Genomic DNA, 16479 nt, shown 5'->3' with positions numbered 1-16479 from the left:
GCAGAGAATTTTTTTCCACCGGGGTTGCATGGGCAGCGCGTTAATTCCTTTCTTAGACAATCGCTCCCACATTTCCCGCACTGACAGTAGGTCTATCATTAACCGACTACTTCCTTCAACATCCTGAAATCAGCCCCCTTAGACGAACAGGATCTGCCCGGTGCGACCCAGACAGTTTACGTCAGACAAACAGCAGTGCCTGTATCACAAGAGGACCTTTCTTTCCTTTCCAGTAGCTCCTCTGATGGAAGGAGGCGGGAGGGATGGATCAATAGATGTGATCTGCTTCTGGGCCGGCTGTGTCTCGTGGTCCTGCAGGAGCGTGGGGCTCATGTTGTCGCGGTGGACTGAGCTCATGGCTTTTTAAAGACTATAATGACATAACTATGAAGCAGCTAAATATAATCCTTTGCTGCAGTCCTTAAAAAAAAACATAATTATCCAGTCTGCGGTCCCCTCAAGTGGTAACCCTGTACATGTCCCTAGCTTGCCCACTATTGATCTGGGACCCTCCTTTCCAGTTGTAACAATAAACACTTCTTTCTCTGACTCTTTTTTTCTCTTTGCTTTAGAGATGTACTAATCAGATTTTTTGTGGCTCATACCAATTTTTGTTTTTTACTTCTCTCATTTACCTTTTGCTGATTTCAATTTTGGTACAGATTTTTTTTAATATTGGGAATGTGGTGAAAATGTGTTGCAGATTCTTTGATAGAGGTAATAGTTTTAGTTTCTCATATCAAGTCAAGTTTATTTCTACAGCACATTTCAGCAACAAGGTATTTCAAAATGCTTTGCGTGATAATATAATACAGCAACCAATTATAAAACAAGCAATAAACATTACATGTTAGTAGCATGTATTGATAGCTTTTGTAATTTTTCTTATTTTTATTTTTTTATTGATTTTAAAATCAGGTACAAACACAAGGAACAAAAAAGCCCAGTTAAGGCTTCCACACACAATAATGAAAACACACAAACCAGCAAAAAAAAAAAAACTAACAAAAAAAACATTAATAAGAGTTAAGGTGCAATTAGTTTCCTCCTTCAGTCCGTGTCACCTCACATCCACTCCAAGCTCAAAAATGTGCAAAAAAATAAATAAAATAAGAAAAGATTTTCTTATTTTATCTTAAAAATAAGATAAAATAAGACTTTTATCTTAATTAAGACTTTAATTCCTAAAGTCCTAAATTCTTAGGAATTCCTAAAGTCTTAGGAATTCCTAAGAATTTAGGAATTCCTAAGACTTTAATTCCTAAAGTCTTTGGAATTAAGTAGGAAAGACTTCAACTACATCTGATTTGTAGTTCAGATCGTGAATCAGTTTTTTCTAAGAAAGGTTGGCAGATATCTAAGTAATCCACATATTCATTGTGGGAAATGTGCATTCAAGTGTCTTTTAGCTTTAAATCCTAGGTGTTTTAAGTTTTGATGCATTTAATGAAAAAGAGAAATTTAAATTTAATCAGGGGTAATCATATGTTTCAATCTCCGTCCGACTGATCGGTGCATCTGAACTTTTCATCATGTTTTCTCCTTTCTTACTTTGTCTTCCCGCTCTTCCCGATTCCAGTTTTTTTTATCTTTCCTTTTGTTTGCCTCTATGGATCTGGACATCATAAATCTCTGTCAGCTTCTCCTGAGTGTCTGGCATATCTGTTAATAAAGAGGGCCCTCCTCTCTTTCAGGTCCACCTCTCCTTCCTCCTCCTCCCCTCAGTCATCTCTCTCTGCCAGAGCAGGACTAATGAATGAGAAACTCCAAAATTAGAGGCCTCTCCGTCATAGATTGGATTGGTCCCTCTGGAGTGCCGGGTTTGCCTCCAACCTAACCACAGCCATCAAACCAACTCTCCTCCCCCAATATTTACATTTTTTATATTCTGTATTTAGCAGAAACATGCATTTGAACACACGTTCATGCTCACTGTCCCAGGAGTAATTCAGCCTCGTATTCCCCTGATGGTCTGCAACTTGAAATCAGAGAAGCAAAATCCAGACAGCATATTTTTGGAGAATTGCACGCTTTTAAACATCAAACGGGTCCATAACAAAACTGCTGGCTCTTGTGTTAGAACACAACGCAAGCACCCAAAGATGGTATGCACCATCTCTAAATGTATATATTTATTCCAAGCTCAGAATCTGACAAATTTTCTTTGATTGGTGTTTACCAGGTCAAATGCTGAAAAAAATAGTTTTTTCCTTTTTGTTTGATAAATTAAAACCAACAACTCACACAATTTACAGTTAATAAATATATCACCCAATAGCATTTTTGAGTCTATTAAAAATCATAATAATAATAAAAAAAGTTGAACTCTGAATCACTTCTGATTGGTGACAGGTGGATTAAATACTTTAAATCTGCAGCTTTTGGCCAGCTTTTTATTCTAGCCACCGAAGTAAGAGCCCCTATCATTTTCTGCAAATGTATCAGCCAACTTCTGCTTCAATTTAATAAAAATCAGTCTATAAAAAATAATTTTGTAATTACTCCTGCATATTTTCTCTCTATAGTCCTTAGATTAGAAAAAAAAACACAGTCCACAGTTCACATCTCGAAGAAATTGGGAAGTTTATATCGGCCAGGGAAAGCTTGATCAGTGCATTTTCTTTTCCTATTCTGAGGTTGTGAAGATTTTTGGTCTCGTCCGTCCCAGAATTGACTCCCCTCCTGTGCGTGTTGGAGCGCTAAAAGGTACCGCTGGCCCCTGGAGGAGAGGTCAGCCTGGCAGCTGCTTGTGTGTCTGTCTGTGGTGGGGAGCTCTGTCAGGAGCTAATTGAGTTCGTCCTACCAGCGCTGACTCTGGGGCCAATGGCTTATCAGGCCACATCGCTTGAGGCCCTCAAGACAGATTTGCCCCCAGTTGGGGCATCTGATATCACCATCGCCCTGCTTGCTGATGTCAACCCCCACCATATAATTCCCCCCGCACTTACACAGTCTGGTCAGGTAGCAGGAATGTGACACACACAAGTGTGAAAAGATGTTTTTGGGACATGTAACAAGAATTTCTTCACTGTTCCAGCTGGATCTCGGACACAGTTTTGGTTGGTCAAACATAAAACAAGGTGAAAGAACTATTTCAGTGTCCTCCTCTCTGCGGGAATACTTTCAAATTGACTGTAACAAATCGTGTTCATGCCAATGTTTTGAATTTCATTCTCAGGTGAGAAAGAAGGAGAGAGCTCCACAGTTCTCCTCCTGGAAGCTGAGGAGCTGCAAGTGTAGTACGAGCTGCCAGATCGTTAGTCCAGCTAATCCCGGCCGCAGTCGCACCGGCGGAATGATATTAGGGATCTGAAATGCTGTTAGGAGGGCCAGGTGGAATCAGATTAAAACCAAACTGCGCACTGTGCGTTTACAGGGCCCATAACCTTCTACTCAGCATGAATTTTGATCGGTACAAAGGGAACAAAAGGAGGAGGAACAGAGAAAGGAAAAGACAGAGGGGAGATACTGTGTCTTAGAAGAGAGCCGTTCCTTTGGGCAGCCAGGCAGCAAAATCTGAAAAGGCTCTTAGCTCGAGGAAGGAAGAAAGAACTATAGATTTTACAGCATCAAGTCTCAGATAGTTCAGCAAACCCTTTCCTGTCTGTTCTGTCTGTGCACCACATGAGCTAATTACTACCTGCCCCCACATAATGAATTATTTATCAGGACTATTGCTGCTGTCAAATAATTTAATGCTCATAATTCATTTTCCGCTTACAATTGTATTTATAGATTTAAATTGGTCCTGTCCTGCTGGAGATTAGAAATATTTATAGAAATATTTTAGACTATTTGATTAATACAGCAGGTTTAAGTGGTTAGTATTCGCTCAGCATCATTAATCAATATAAGCGAGCTTGTTAAAAACATAAGCATATAGCGGTGGTGGTAATGTGTCATACCAGAATGAGTTAAGGGGTTTCCAGTCTGCACATTTATTATAAATGACCACGTTGAGCTGGAGGGGAAACAGTTAAGACACTTATGCAATTATGCTAAGTGTCACCCTGAGGATGGCCTTTGAACCGAGGTTAAGCTCACTCTGAATTTGTGAAATAAAAGCTAGATGGAGCCATCTTGTGCTTCTGCGTTTTAATATATTGCCTTTAATAAGCCGAGTGCAGGTGGCCTGTCGTGCAGGTGCACATATCCATCTGAGACATAGAACATAAAGCAGATGAACACATAGGTGCATGTTAATTTATAGGGATGTAATCTGCATTCATTATCAAGAGCAGCAAGGCCCATTTTAGAATGAGATCTAAGGGATTAACAATATTTGTGACTGCAGTAACGCTAGAGAGTAAATTATGAATTAGAGCAACCAAAAACTGCAGTAGAGAGGCAGCGATGCATCAGTTTGGAAAGATTTGACCTGCTGATTCTGAATTTAGACAATTTCTGTCCAGGATTATTATTAACAAAACATTTTAGTCAACTTTTTGGTTAAAAGCATAAAAACATCAACTACACAACTTTATAATTCTTTATTATTTAGCACACCTGAAAATGTATAAAATGCATCCTAAGATTAGTTTTAGTGGAAGGACCAGTAAAAATAAGTAACAGTTGTACCTATTTGAAAGAAAAAGAATTCATCTGCTAGTATTTGTTAGAATGCCAAATCATTAAATCATTTTATGTAACTATTACAGGAGCCTGAAGTCACTCTTCTGTTGTGCCACATCCATAAGCGTTGTTGTCACACAATGTGTCAGAGAGAGCAGTTGGCATTTAAATGCTCTGCTGTAAAAGCAGGTTTTACTAATGTATTCAAATCTAAGGCAAAACATTTGGAAATTACATTTCAAAGTGTCCTCCGTGTCAAAAATGAGCAATTAGATCACTTAACATGATTAGCAGTGGAAACTTTTCATCACGTCTAGAATTAGTAAAGCCATTTCTTAATTGTGAGAGTTTACAAATTTTGACAAAATGTTAGAAATAATTCCGAAAGATGAAAACTGAGAAACTGTGTTGTGATAAGTTAAGCTTCCTGCTGAAGCTTAAGTCATAAACTGAACAGCTGACATGCCTCTGTGGAAAATTCACTTCCTTTCTTCTGTCTTCATTGTAGATAACTCATCATACTGAAAATATATTCTTCCTTCGGTAGTAACTTTTGAAACAAACAATAATCAGTCAGAATGATCTCTTACTGCTTGGTATGACCACATGCGTTCACAGATTGGAAAAAAGGTCAGATTTTTAGCATCAATCACTGGTCAGGCGTAAAATCGTCTGATTTTAGTTGCCCGCAGATTTCTTGGTGCATCTCCACTAAATTGAATTTAATTTCTCTAAAACGAAAAAGCATGTCTGTTCATTTTTATACAGTGAAGGCATTTTAATGGAAGAAGAATTTCAAGACTGCTCAGACAGAAGGGCTTATAACCACAAGGTCAACAGATTTAACAGGGGACATTTTTTATTATTTATTTTAGCAGTTAACCTTTTTGTGAATTTCCAGAAGTGGTGGGCACCCAGAGCTCCGATGAATATACATGACAGCAGGGGAGGGGAAACCCAAGAAAGAGATTTAATTTGACACGCTGACCCCCATCTCCACGGGCCCGGGAAGCCGGGGTGAGAAAATAAGGTTGACCCAGTGACCCCCTTGGGCCTGAACTCCTCTGTCACCCATCTTACAATTAAATCAGCCTGAGAGAGCAAGAAGATGTTCGGCCAACCAATACCGCAATTTTGGTGTCTCATCTCCTGTTTGTTCTTTGGAGCTTTCAGACATGTCTCTGTCGTCCAATCAGACACTCGGAGCCCAGTTGAAAACACCAACCCCTCCTAGTTCAAATGATAAACTGACTTGTTAAACATTTAAATATTACCATTAGATGGCAATATGCTAATGGGAGTAAAGCACAACTTGGGCTGCCACTCTTTCTGAACCCCTCAATCTGCATTTGCATAAGCTGTGCAAGGCTCAATTTTGCTAATGCAGGCAAGTGTAAGCAACCTTTTACCCTTCCCATGGTGCCTAATGCAAAGAGTGTGCATACATGTTAGAGAGTGACCTCACCATAACCCTAAGAGGTTACTGTGTCTACACAGCATCCCCGATACATTGAGTAATTCATTTCCCCTCCTTGTTCACCCCTTCAGCTCACTCTAAAGAAAATATGTGCGGACACCCCGCACCGACGCTCCCTCTCCCACTGCCACCATTCACTCAGTGCAATTTCAAGTTAAAGGTTATAGAGCAGGACTGAAATACATTTATATAGGCATGGAAAGCCTCAGAGTGCATTTTGTGGCCACCGCCAAAAGGCTGCACTTTAGTCTGCACACATTACAGCATTAGATTACATGTACTCCAAAATACAGTTATAAGGCAGACAGTGAAAAAGTCAATATCTTGCCATCATGTTTCCTTTTGGTTGACTGCTGACTCAAGGAGACAAGCGAAGGTCCGCTGTGCTCTCTAAACTATAGAGATGCCCCCATCTTGATATGTCCAGTTTGTGTATGTGCGTGCACGGGTGTGTGTTCGGTTATTTGAGCACTCTTGATTTCTTTCCCTCTGCCTCTTGTTCGTTTTCCCTTTCCTCCCCGTCAGTCTGTGTGTTTGCATTGTGTAGAGAACGTGTGTCGACGTTTGTGTTGCAGTTGTGTGTGTTTGTTCTCTGAAGGACTTTAACAGCTGCCATAGCGTGTGGCTAATGAAGCACTTAGGATCCTGGTTTGCTGGTTTAAATGAATGTGAGGACACAGTGACTAAGAGAACAAAAGATTACAAAAACTAAAGTCATATTTATTAAAGATGAAGCAATTGGTGGATTTTGTAAAGCTTTAACCTACTGAAGCTGGCTTTGACTGATTTCCCCATGAAAATCTCCCGAAATGCTTAGCCTTCCTGCTGTGAATGATTATTAATTATTTATATTAGGAACAAAGGCAATGTCACACAGTCTGTGTTAGAGAGCAGTCACTGTTAAATGGTCAGAGAGTTGACATATAAAACTCTCTTTATTGTGTTATATTGGTGATTAGCACAGTTAGCGTTACTAACAGTAAACGTATGTCCAAAAAACATAACTTATGTTTACTCAGATTTCCAAAACACTGCAAACGTTTTTAAATCCAGCATACTCTGTAAAAGAGAGAAGTTCAAAGCTAGGCAAGGATAACAGATGAACTTTATACAATTTGTTCAGCCTTCCTCTTATCTGCTGAATACTTTCTCTAGCTTGCTTTCTAGCAGTCTGCATGAATGGCAAGCTTGTCTCAACATATAGAAAGTACAGTTTCATTTTTATAGTTTTTTACATTTCTGTACTTCCTCTGATCTCAACTTCCCACAGTAACAGTTTCCACACCAAAGAGTGTTGTAAGTGTGATCTGTTAGTGATTAAGTATGGTGTAACGTGTTCACTGGCTTGACAGACTTTTTAAGCTAAAAAGAATAAAAGAAGGCAGCTTTGTTGTACTTCATACAGGCTTCCTGTTATTTCTTAAAAGCTTTGCTACCTTCCGGCCTAAGAATAAGAAGCACAGTTTTTAAAATTATTATATCTTTATTATATCTTTGTGCTTCCTCGTTACATTTCTACACAATTCTCTGAAACTGAAAGTTGAGTTTCAGTCCCATGTGAGCAGTAACACCAAAAAAGTATTGATGCTACTGTGGCCTGTTAGCGCTTAGTTATGGTGTTTTTATTGACTGGAAAATTATTCATCTTTGTGTATGGAACTCATGCAGAATAAGCTTATTTTCAGTTTGGTCACTGAAAATGAGCTTATTCTGGTCACTAGATCATTGTTATATTGTGCAATAATCCTTAAACAAATGTTAGTTATTGTAAGAATTTTTGTAAGTTGTATTTCAGATCGATTAACTAGAAAAGTTACTTGTTTAATTGTTGATAAGCTCTACTGTACTCCTAATTTAAATGTATTTTTGCTAATCATCTGTCTCCCTCTTTTTCTTTATTTTCCCCACATCAATCCTTCTCCTACTGCCTCCCCCTCACCTCTTATAAAGGCTGCTGAATAGAATGGCCGCTGATGAACGGCATCTACCGTCTAGCTGTGGGTCCTACATCAAGACAGAGCCATCCAGCCCCTCCTCGGTCATCGACACGGTCAGCCACCACAGTCCCAGCGGAAATTCGGACGCCAGCGGCGGCTATGTCAGTACCATGAACAGCCACTCTAACGGCCTGGACTCTCCACCCATGTTCACCCCCGGTGGACTCGGCGCCGGCTCCTGCCGCAAGCGCTACGACGATTGCTCCAGCACCATCATGGAGGACTCGTCCATAAAGTGCGAATACATGTTAAACTCCCTCCCCAAGAGGCTCTGCCTGGTCTGTGGAGATATAGCCTCGGGGTATCACTATGGGGTAGCTTCTTGTGAGGCCTGCAAAGCCTTTTTTAAAAGGACAATACAAGGTATTTCCCCTACTCTCCCCTACCGCTATTTCATCTCATGTTGCCACGTCAACAGACACAAAAACACCCTGACATACATGAAACCTCTGGTTGCAGAGCAACACTGAAACATACTCAAGGAAAGAGATTCATTTAATACCACTACTGGAGAATATATATTTTTACATATTATCAACCTAAAATATTTTAACTACTACTATTTTAATTATGATGCAATGTAAACTTGTCTTTCTGTTAGGTTTTAAGTCAGTTTGCCCTTAACTTATTTTCTCAGTTCATTTTCAGTTTGTATCCATGCACTTAACATTTCAAACCAGTTGATTTCTTTAGGGATTTTGATGAATTATTTGAGATATGTGGTTCTGATCAGCATATAAGGACTTGAAATATGAATAGTTATGGAACAAGTTTTCACTCGCTTTTGTAGTTTTGGTCATTTCATATCCAGATTTTTAAGGCATAAATTAGAGAAATGTGGCCAGGGAATTTTTGTGTGTACAAAGGAAACATTTTTTTAATTCACACTGACAACTGATTAAAATTTTTTTCTATAGTATGCCAAAGTCTACTGTGAGGAAATGTAGCGATGCATCTCCAGTAAGCAATATATTGCGACATGATGTTGCTTGGACTTGTCGTGGTTTGACTACGGGTCACAATCTGTCACGTGCCATGAGAATCTAGGGGTAAAAAAGAGGATTAGAACAACAATCAATAAAAAATGGAATGACAGTAATTTCAATTAAATGAAATTTGAACATTTTATGACTATGTAAGTACCAAACTTAAAAGTTGTGACACCTGATCAAACTAAAATCCAGGATCTCAGTGGTTGCTAATATTTATCGGAGTCACATAATGACATTATTATTCACGAGACTACCAGTAGTTCATAGAAAATTACTTTAAATCATCACCTATCAAAGCAGGAATGACAAGCGATGACCCACAAAGTTAGGTACAAAATGACAGAAACAGCAAAAGAACAAAATGACGTGGAACAAACGATCAGTAACCGTAGTTGTTATAAAACAGAAACAGGGGTATCTTTGACATAGAGAGATTATGCTGGCATCGTCTGTCATGATCAGTGGACTTATCCCACAGAGGTCAGATTTATATTTACCCAAACGCAAAAGAGAGGAGACTCAAAAAACATATTTTATTTTTCCTGTCCTGCTTGTGTATGTATTTCTGCATAGGGAGTGATTTGGTTATCTGCAAGACACAATGTATTGCAGCTTCTCATTAGAGAGGCAATGAAAGACCCCCAACTGTGAAACTGTGTGCTCTGCTCCAGATTAATCAGGAGGAGAAAGATATTGTTGAGCCTGGAAAAAAAATCTGCACAACAGGCACAGCTGCTCAGGTCAGGACTAAGCTCTGTTGGCTTAGTAGAGAAATACATGCAATGGCAAAATCAAATAGAAAAGGTAGATGAGCCAAATCGAGATTCCTGTTATGCCTTCCGTCCATTTTCCTCTGTAAATTTTTATCAGCAAATGATTGCAGGAATTACACAGAGAGCAGGTCTGTCTGTCTTGATGCTAGGTGTTGATTTTGGACCTTGCAGCCCTATCAGCTTTAGACAGTCTATGTACCTTTTGCAGGCAAACAAAAGCATTAGGCCAAATCCTCCTGTTTACTCATGCTGCCATCAGCAATCCTGTCTGTTGACAAAAGATGAACATTTTCTCTCAAGTAGCATAACTGAGCTTTTGTCCCCTCAGTAAAAGTATACTGACAGCAACACAATTGAACAGAAACGATGCATTGGGGAAAGAAAGAGACGTCTTAAGTGGAGCAATGGTCCAAACAATTAAGAGCAAGGTACAAGGAGGAGAAAAAAAATGGAACGCTCATCTTTTTTTTTCTCCCTCACTTTGCATTGTCGATTTGAAATCCCTCTTTCTCTTCTTGGAGGGCTGCCTGTAATGGAGCTAATCTGCCGTCGTTTGTCCGAGCCACAGGAGTTTTGTCAATAACAATCAGCGTTTGGAAAGTGTAATTAAGGCCGAGGCTTTTCATTAGGAGGAAGGGAGGGGGCTGTCTCCAGGGATGGGCATGCCAATTAGAAACTCAGGCACGCGTCGCCGGGTAATTTCAGCAAAAGGAGGGGGAAAAAAACCCAAGACTTCTTTAGATTGGAGAGGGACCCTGCTGCTCCTTCAGAGGAGAGGAGGGGAGGCTTAATGGCATAATAATCAGACAGGGGTCCCGAGCAGAGGAGGCAGGAGGATGGAGAGACTTTTTTGGGGGGGCAGGAGGGTGAAAGCCTTCTGAAATGATAAAAGAAACACACACAGGATTGCTGGAGGAAAAACAGAGGGAGTAAAACACACTTTGTAGAGCCCTTGAAAGAAAGAGAGGGTGCTGTTGATGAGAACTGATTAATTAAAGGAATAACGAGGCAGTCAAGGGTGGAGTGTGAGACGGCCCACTCCTAATGAGAGGAAAACAAAGGAGCTGCCTTTCGCGGGCCTTTATCACATTTCTTCGATAAGACTCGGGGCAAACATGATAAGTTAATGTTAAGCATGTACATGACAGCTTCTCCATCACCTTGTGCTCACCTTGTGATATACCTCTTAGCAAATTAAAATTTTTTAGTGGCTATCGCAGTTATATTTTGAATTATTTGCCAGACTTATGCTCTTATTCTCTCCCATCCCTCTCTTCCTGGCTACGTCTTCAGCTGTTGCCCCTTTCTTTCAACAACAGCCGGTGGCAAATCCATCTTCTGTCACCTATTCATATAGTGAAAGGCCCCTTGAACTTATACGTAGGGATAGTTGCATTACTCAAGGCCAGGCCCAAATTAATGTCAACCTTTATCTCCATCCATCCCAGAAATATCTCTGTTCTCATTGCTCCACTTATTGCCCCCCATCTCCCCGTCTCACGTGCTCCACCAATCAAAAACATAAATGCCTTATTGAAACGTGTTTTCTTCCCATTTTGAACCCAAGTGTAAAATTGCTTGAAAACCAACTGAACTCGGTGGCCTTCTTTTATGTGAAGTAATAGACCTTGACAGTAAGCCTGTAAAAGTCAGTTTAGATTTTGATGAGAAATACCTGCCATTTTACTGTAATTTACTTACAAGACCTGACTTTCCCCCTCTGTGCCCTGGCATGGGTCCTGAAAAGCCATAAAATAGATTGAGACAGATACTTATCAAGAGAGAAAAAAGGAGGGAAATCTTTTTGTTCTCCCGCCTTAACCCTGTAATGTTATTGGTAACTAAACTATAACCTCTGTGAAAACAGATAAACCTGGGCATGACCTTTTGGGTTAATGCTTCATCTCAGCGAGCTTCATTTGTGGAGGGGAAACTTTCCTTCCTGTTATCTTCACCCTTTTCCTGGAAATATCTGTGAATATCTTTCATTTAAAATAAAATAAAAGTTGTGCGGTTGCCTACAGACAAACACCACACACCTGTGCTTATTTCAACAACCGTGTTGTTTTTAAGTGTCCACCTGATACTCCACGAAGTCCTCAGAAGCGAAAACACTTGAAAAAATATAGAAGTGATTGGGAAGATAGTCATCCCTGGTTGAACAGGATGGAGGATTAATAAAAGGCTTTTTTTTATTTTTCTGTTGTTCACTTTTTTACTTTTACTTAATTAAAGCTTAATAGAAGTTACTTTTTACTTCTACTTAAGTAGACCACCACTGGGCAGTGGCGGTCATAGCCCTGGGAAGCTGTGATGGGTGTCCCTTGTTTTCACTTCTTAAATGTGGCAACCTTAATTCAAAAGCAAGGACTTGCAAGAAGATGCCAAACATATTTAATCTATTTTAAAATAGTGAAAAACTGTCAATTCATTAACATGTTCTGTTTGTTACCTAGACATGGACTCAGACGAGTCAAATTGTTTACTTGAAATATTTATTAGATTTAACAGTGAAAGGGTTAAAACAAGTGAAAATAATTAGCAATGTGCTGCAGAAAGCTATATGCTTTATTTGGCTTTATCATGTCAAGTTAAAAATATAAACACCATTAATTGTTTTTTCTCCACTACAAACCTATAAATTTAACATTGGATGTATTGAATCAGTTCAGTTCCTTACACTCATGTTATGTGTATATGCACAACAAATTTAGGGCTAGGTAAGTTGAAGGTTATTTTAGGTTATGTTATGACTTCACTGAGACAGTTTGTGTAGTGATACCCAAACACTCTGTGCTCTAAAAATAAATCAAACACAGACGCAAAGAATTAGTTAATCCACTCTTCACTCTGCAGTGAGAGATCTGAATCCCCCTCTGAGCAGAACATCAGATGAGAAAGAAGCTCAACAGGACAGGTGGACACAGCAGCGTGTTTGTTTTTGTTTCTGTGGCATTAAAAAGGCCTTGCTTGGCCACTAGGTGTGAAAATAAACACCCTTACATTGTGTTTGGCCAATAAAACTGACCTAAGACACATGGATGTGTTTGTTTTAATATAAATTAAAACAAATTATTTTATTAACTTGAAATGTACTGATTGGATAGTGTATAAGAAGAATCACAAAAGACCAAAGTATGAAGTCCCTCCAGGACGGCACTGATTGTCTCCTCCCGCCTTGTGGGAAATGAAGTGGATTATTATGGTGTGTTCTGCTATGACAACAGAGAAAAACAGACTGAGGAAATGCAATCAGAGCTCATCAGCCGCCTCTCTCACACCTTTATTTACCCCAACCCCAAAGAGATGATGGGAATTAGCATAATGATTTCTAACCCAGATAAAAAGAGGAATTTCTAATTATTTGTAACATCCTGGGACCCTCCTCCTGATCTGTCCAATAATGTTAACATAATTGCATAAGTTGTCAAAGGGTGTTGAAGGGCTAGCGGAGGAACGCTGGTGGAATATTACACAATTTCCTTACAGAAATGTAGAGTAAGGGTCAGAGGAGCTGATAGATATTGGGATGCAGTCCCAATATCTATCATCTATCAATGTGTTTGAGAATCAAAGTACAACTCCAGTTTAAAAATTACAAAAGTAAAGTTTATAAAAATGTCAATGTCAGAAGCTTTAAAGCTTAAAAGACCACTTAGGACAAGAAAATGATTCAAATTCCTATTCTTGAAGCAACTATTACACTGAAACCCACTATTGAAAGCCCCAGAATACAATAAAATGTAGGGAGACGCACAGAGATGGAGTCACTGCCTTACATATCCTGCCCTTTCTGTTACTAATGCTAGAGCAGGGCAGGCTCTTTTATTGTGGAGCAATGAAACTCTTTCTCAAGATGCTGCAACTGAATAATGCATAAGGACTCTTGGCTGCACACTATGTAAATAGTCAACAATAGCAACAGTGGTAACAACAGGTTTGGGTCTGCAGGAGTATTATGTAAAGTGGTCAGGGGCAGTGTGTCTGGCTCTCTAGCCTGCTATTGAGGCAGAAGCAGAGCCTATGTGAGCACAAGGGGGAGGGGGGGAGTATGACCCACGCTGGGACCTGGAGGGGACATGTACAGAATTAATGAGGCCAATTTAGTGTAGAACCGGGGCAGCATCTACTGAACGGTCCTTAAGGACCATTGTAGTTTTACCCCTCTCCCTACCCATGCGCTTTAGCTCCTCCTCTCCTTGTCCTTTGGTCGTCAGTCCTGGAAGGTACTCACTAAAAAACAAAACCACCTGAGCTGCCTGGCCACTAGGTAGGAGGTGATATGATATCCCCTAATGATAATCTTGAGTAAAAATACTAGTTATAGACTATTAGACAAAAATCTACAACAAAACGATAGTACCTGATCAAAATACCTTTCTTTAAAACATTAAATCAACTTTTCCTACTGCTGCCAAATGAACAAAAATGTTATAAATTTTTCTGTATTTGTTTATTAGTGTTTTGAGCTACATACTTGGTCTTCTCCACATATACAGATTAAAGAACTACTAAATTTAAACATATTTTTCAAATAATTAGTGGAGAATTTAAAATATTTGTGTCTCTCTGCTCCATACAGAGTAACACAACAACAAGAAGCTGGTGGTTTAATCAGGCTATTGGCTTAGGTAGCCAGACTCCTGTCAGTAATAGTTTCCTTTACTGTAGTTGTCTGATGTTGAATCGCAATCAGTTTATAGAAAGGTGAATAATTCTTTGGGTCGTAAACTTATCTAACAGACAAAACATTTTTGCTAATTGAAGAAATTTAAATAGACTCAGAATCAACCTGTACAACACTTTAATAGTGAGTATTAAATGTCTACATTTTCACTGTTTTATTAGCCTAATGACTTCCCATTTCAAACCAGGGCTCAGTCTGACTAGCTATTAGCCTTAACTTTTATGGAAACTCAATGCAACATAAAATACAGTATGTCTACCTTCACAGATTCTCACTTGAAAATATCAAAAATACACAAACGTCACGTCATTCTCATACGTGTCACCCTTTACAGCTGGTGCTCCTTTCTGTCACATGTTATCTATGCCACACATGTGCACTACTGCTACTGAAGTATTGCAGTAACTCCTCAATCCTAACATTACATGATCTCATGTAAGTGCAATAGCTTCCCTGATCCCCTCACCTCAGAATGCTTGATGCTTAAAACTTAAAACCAAAAGTGAAACTAATGGCATGACCTACTTTCTGATTAATTGGGCTAATCCTTATCTGACCATTTGAGGGCATTGCTAAAACATTGAAACATTATATCCTTCAATATGGAAATTGCAACAAAATAGTAAGTTACCCTCTACTGATCGAGTTTAATACTCTGAATTCTACACCCTTCAAATTCACACACATTATTCAAACCAGAAACACATGAACAGCAAAACACATTCTTCGTGGACATTGTAGGACTTAATGCACCATCAAATATGATACATGTCCACATGTTTAGACTTGCTCAATGCATTTTCCAGTAGGCCAGCACACATGGTAAGATCAGAAACTTTACTTTCCACATCTTTAGTTGTAGCTTTTTTTGGTAAATTTATTACAGTGTATTACAAAATGTGGGGGAGGAGAAGCACTGAGCTGCGGTTCATACAGCTGAAGAAAACTCTCGTTGCTCTGGCAATTTCTCAGGCATCTCAATAAGAGGAGTTTTAAGCATACAATTATGATTAATTTTTTTTAAAATAGCTTATTTGAACTTTTTAAAGTTTTTGCAAACTTTTGATACCAGTAACTATTCAGATATGACGTCAATAGTTTCATTATTGGCAACCACTATAAATTAATTGTATTATTTTAAATATATATTTTACATCACGTAAAATATATGTGATGTAATATTTTACCACATTTGATAATGTAGCCACATTTGATAATGTTTTAATACTAACTTGCTCCTTTTTATGCTTTCCAGGTAACATAGAATACAGCTGTCCTGCCACAAACGAATGTGAGATCACAAAACGGCGACGCAAATCATGTCAGGCTTGTCGCTTCATGAAATGCCTCAAAGTGGGGATGCTCAAAGAAGGTAAGAAGAGTAAGAACATTTTTTATTAATTTTACACACATCTATTCAAAACATCTCTTAACATCGCACCCCTCACATTCAGGATAATTGCTTTGTTACGTCCCTGATTGCTGTAGCAATCAGCCCACTGAGTTTCTCTTGTTCTCCACAACACAGCCCTTTGTCCTGCCTCTACCTACACAGCAGTAAATAATGTGCAGTTGAGCTGGGGACAGAAATATGCTGAATAGGTTGCTCCTGCCGTCTGAGTAACAGAAATGTAACAGTATTCCACTTGGAAAGGCTCACGCCGGGTCCCTCAGCACACGCTCGCCACAGTCTCAGCTCTCCCCTGCATATTGATCCATTAAATGTTTTCCGAACATCTCAGCTCTCTTCCTGTGGATTTTTTTTTAAGTCATGCCACCGGGGAATTCAGTGACAATTAAACATGCTCCAGATGGATTTGTCTGGCCACGGTTTCTCTCCCACTAAATATCACCACTAGCCGAACCCTCCTGAGACCTTCAGCCTTGGCTGCTATTTTAGGGGAGGAACCTCTCTGCTTTCATCGCATTACACACCCTCACCTGCCTGACTGCTTTATTCATTCTCACTGCTTTGTTGGAA

General features: G+C 39.3%; 1 protein-coding gene across 3 annotated transcripts in view; it reads left to right on the top strand.

The window, feature by feature from the left end:
- esrrb (estrogen-related receptor beta) overlaps positions 1-16479 on the top strand; it is a 56178-nt gene that overhangs the window by 10589 nt on the left and 29110 nt on the right. For 2 of the 3 annotated variants that reach the window (XM_028001393.1, XM_028001391.1), the window contains 2 exons: positions 8000-8409; positions 15754-15879. In XM_028001393.1, the coding sequence (XP_027857194.1) occupies positions 8000-8409; positions 15754-15879 (536 nt within the window). The remainder of the gene's footprint in view (positions 1-7999; positions 8410-15753; positions 15880-16479) is intronic. The other variant, XM_028001392.1, reaches the window with a different exon arrangement.

The sequence above is a fragment of the Xiphophorus couchianus genome, chromosome 19 (genome assembly GCF_001444195.1).
Source record: "Xiphophorus couchianus chromosome 19, X_couchianus-1.0, whole genome shotgun sequence".
Lineage (NCBI taxonomy): Eukaryota > Metazoa > Chordata > Actinopteri > Cyprinodontiformes > Poeciliidae > Xiphophorus > Xiphophorus couchianus.
Note: the sequence above shows the minus strand (reverse complement) of the source record. Positions and strands in the feature narration are given on the sequence as shown.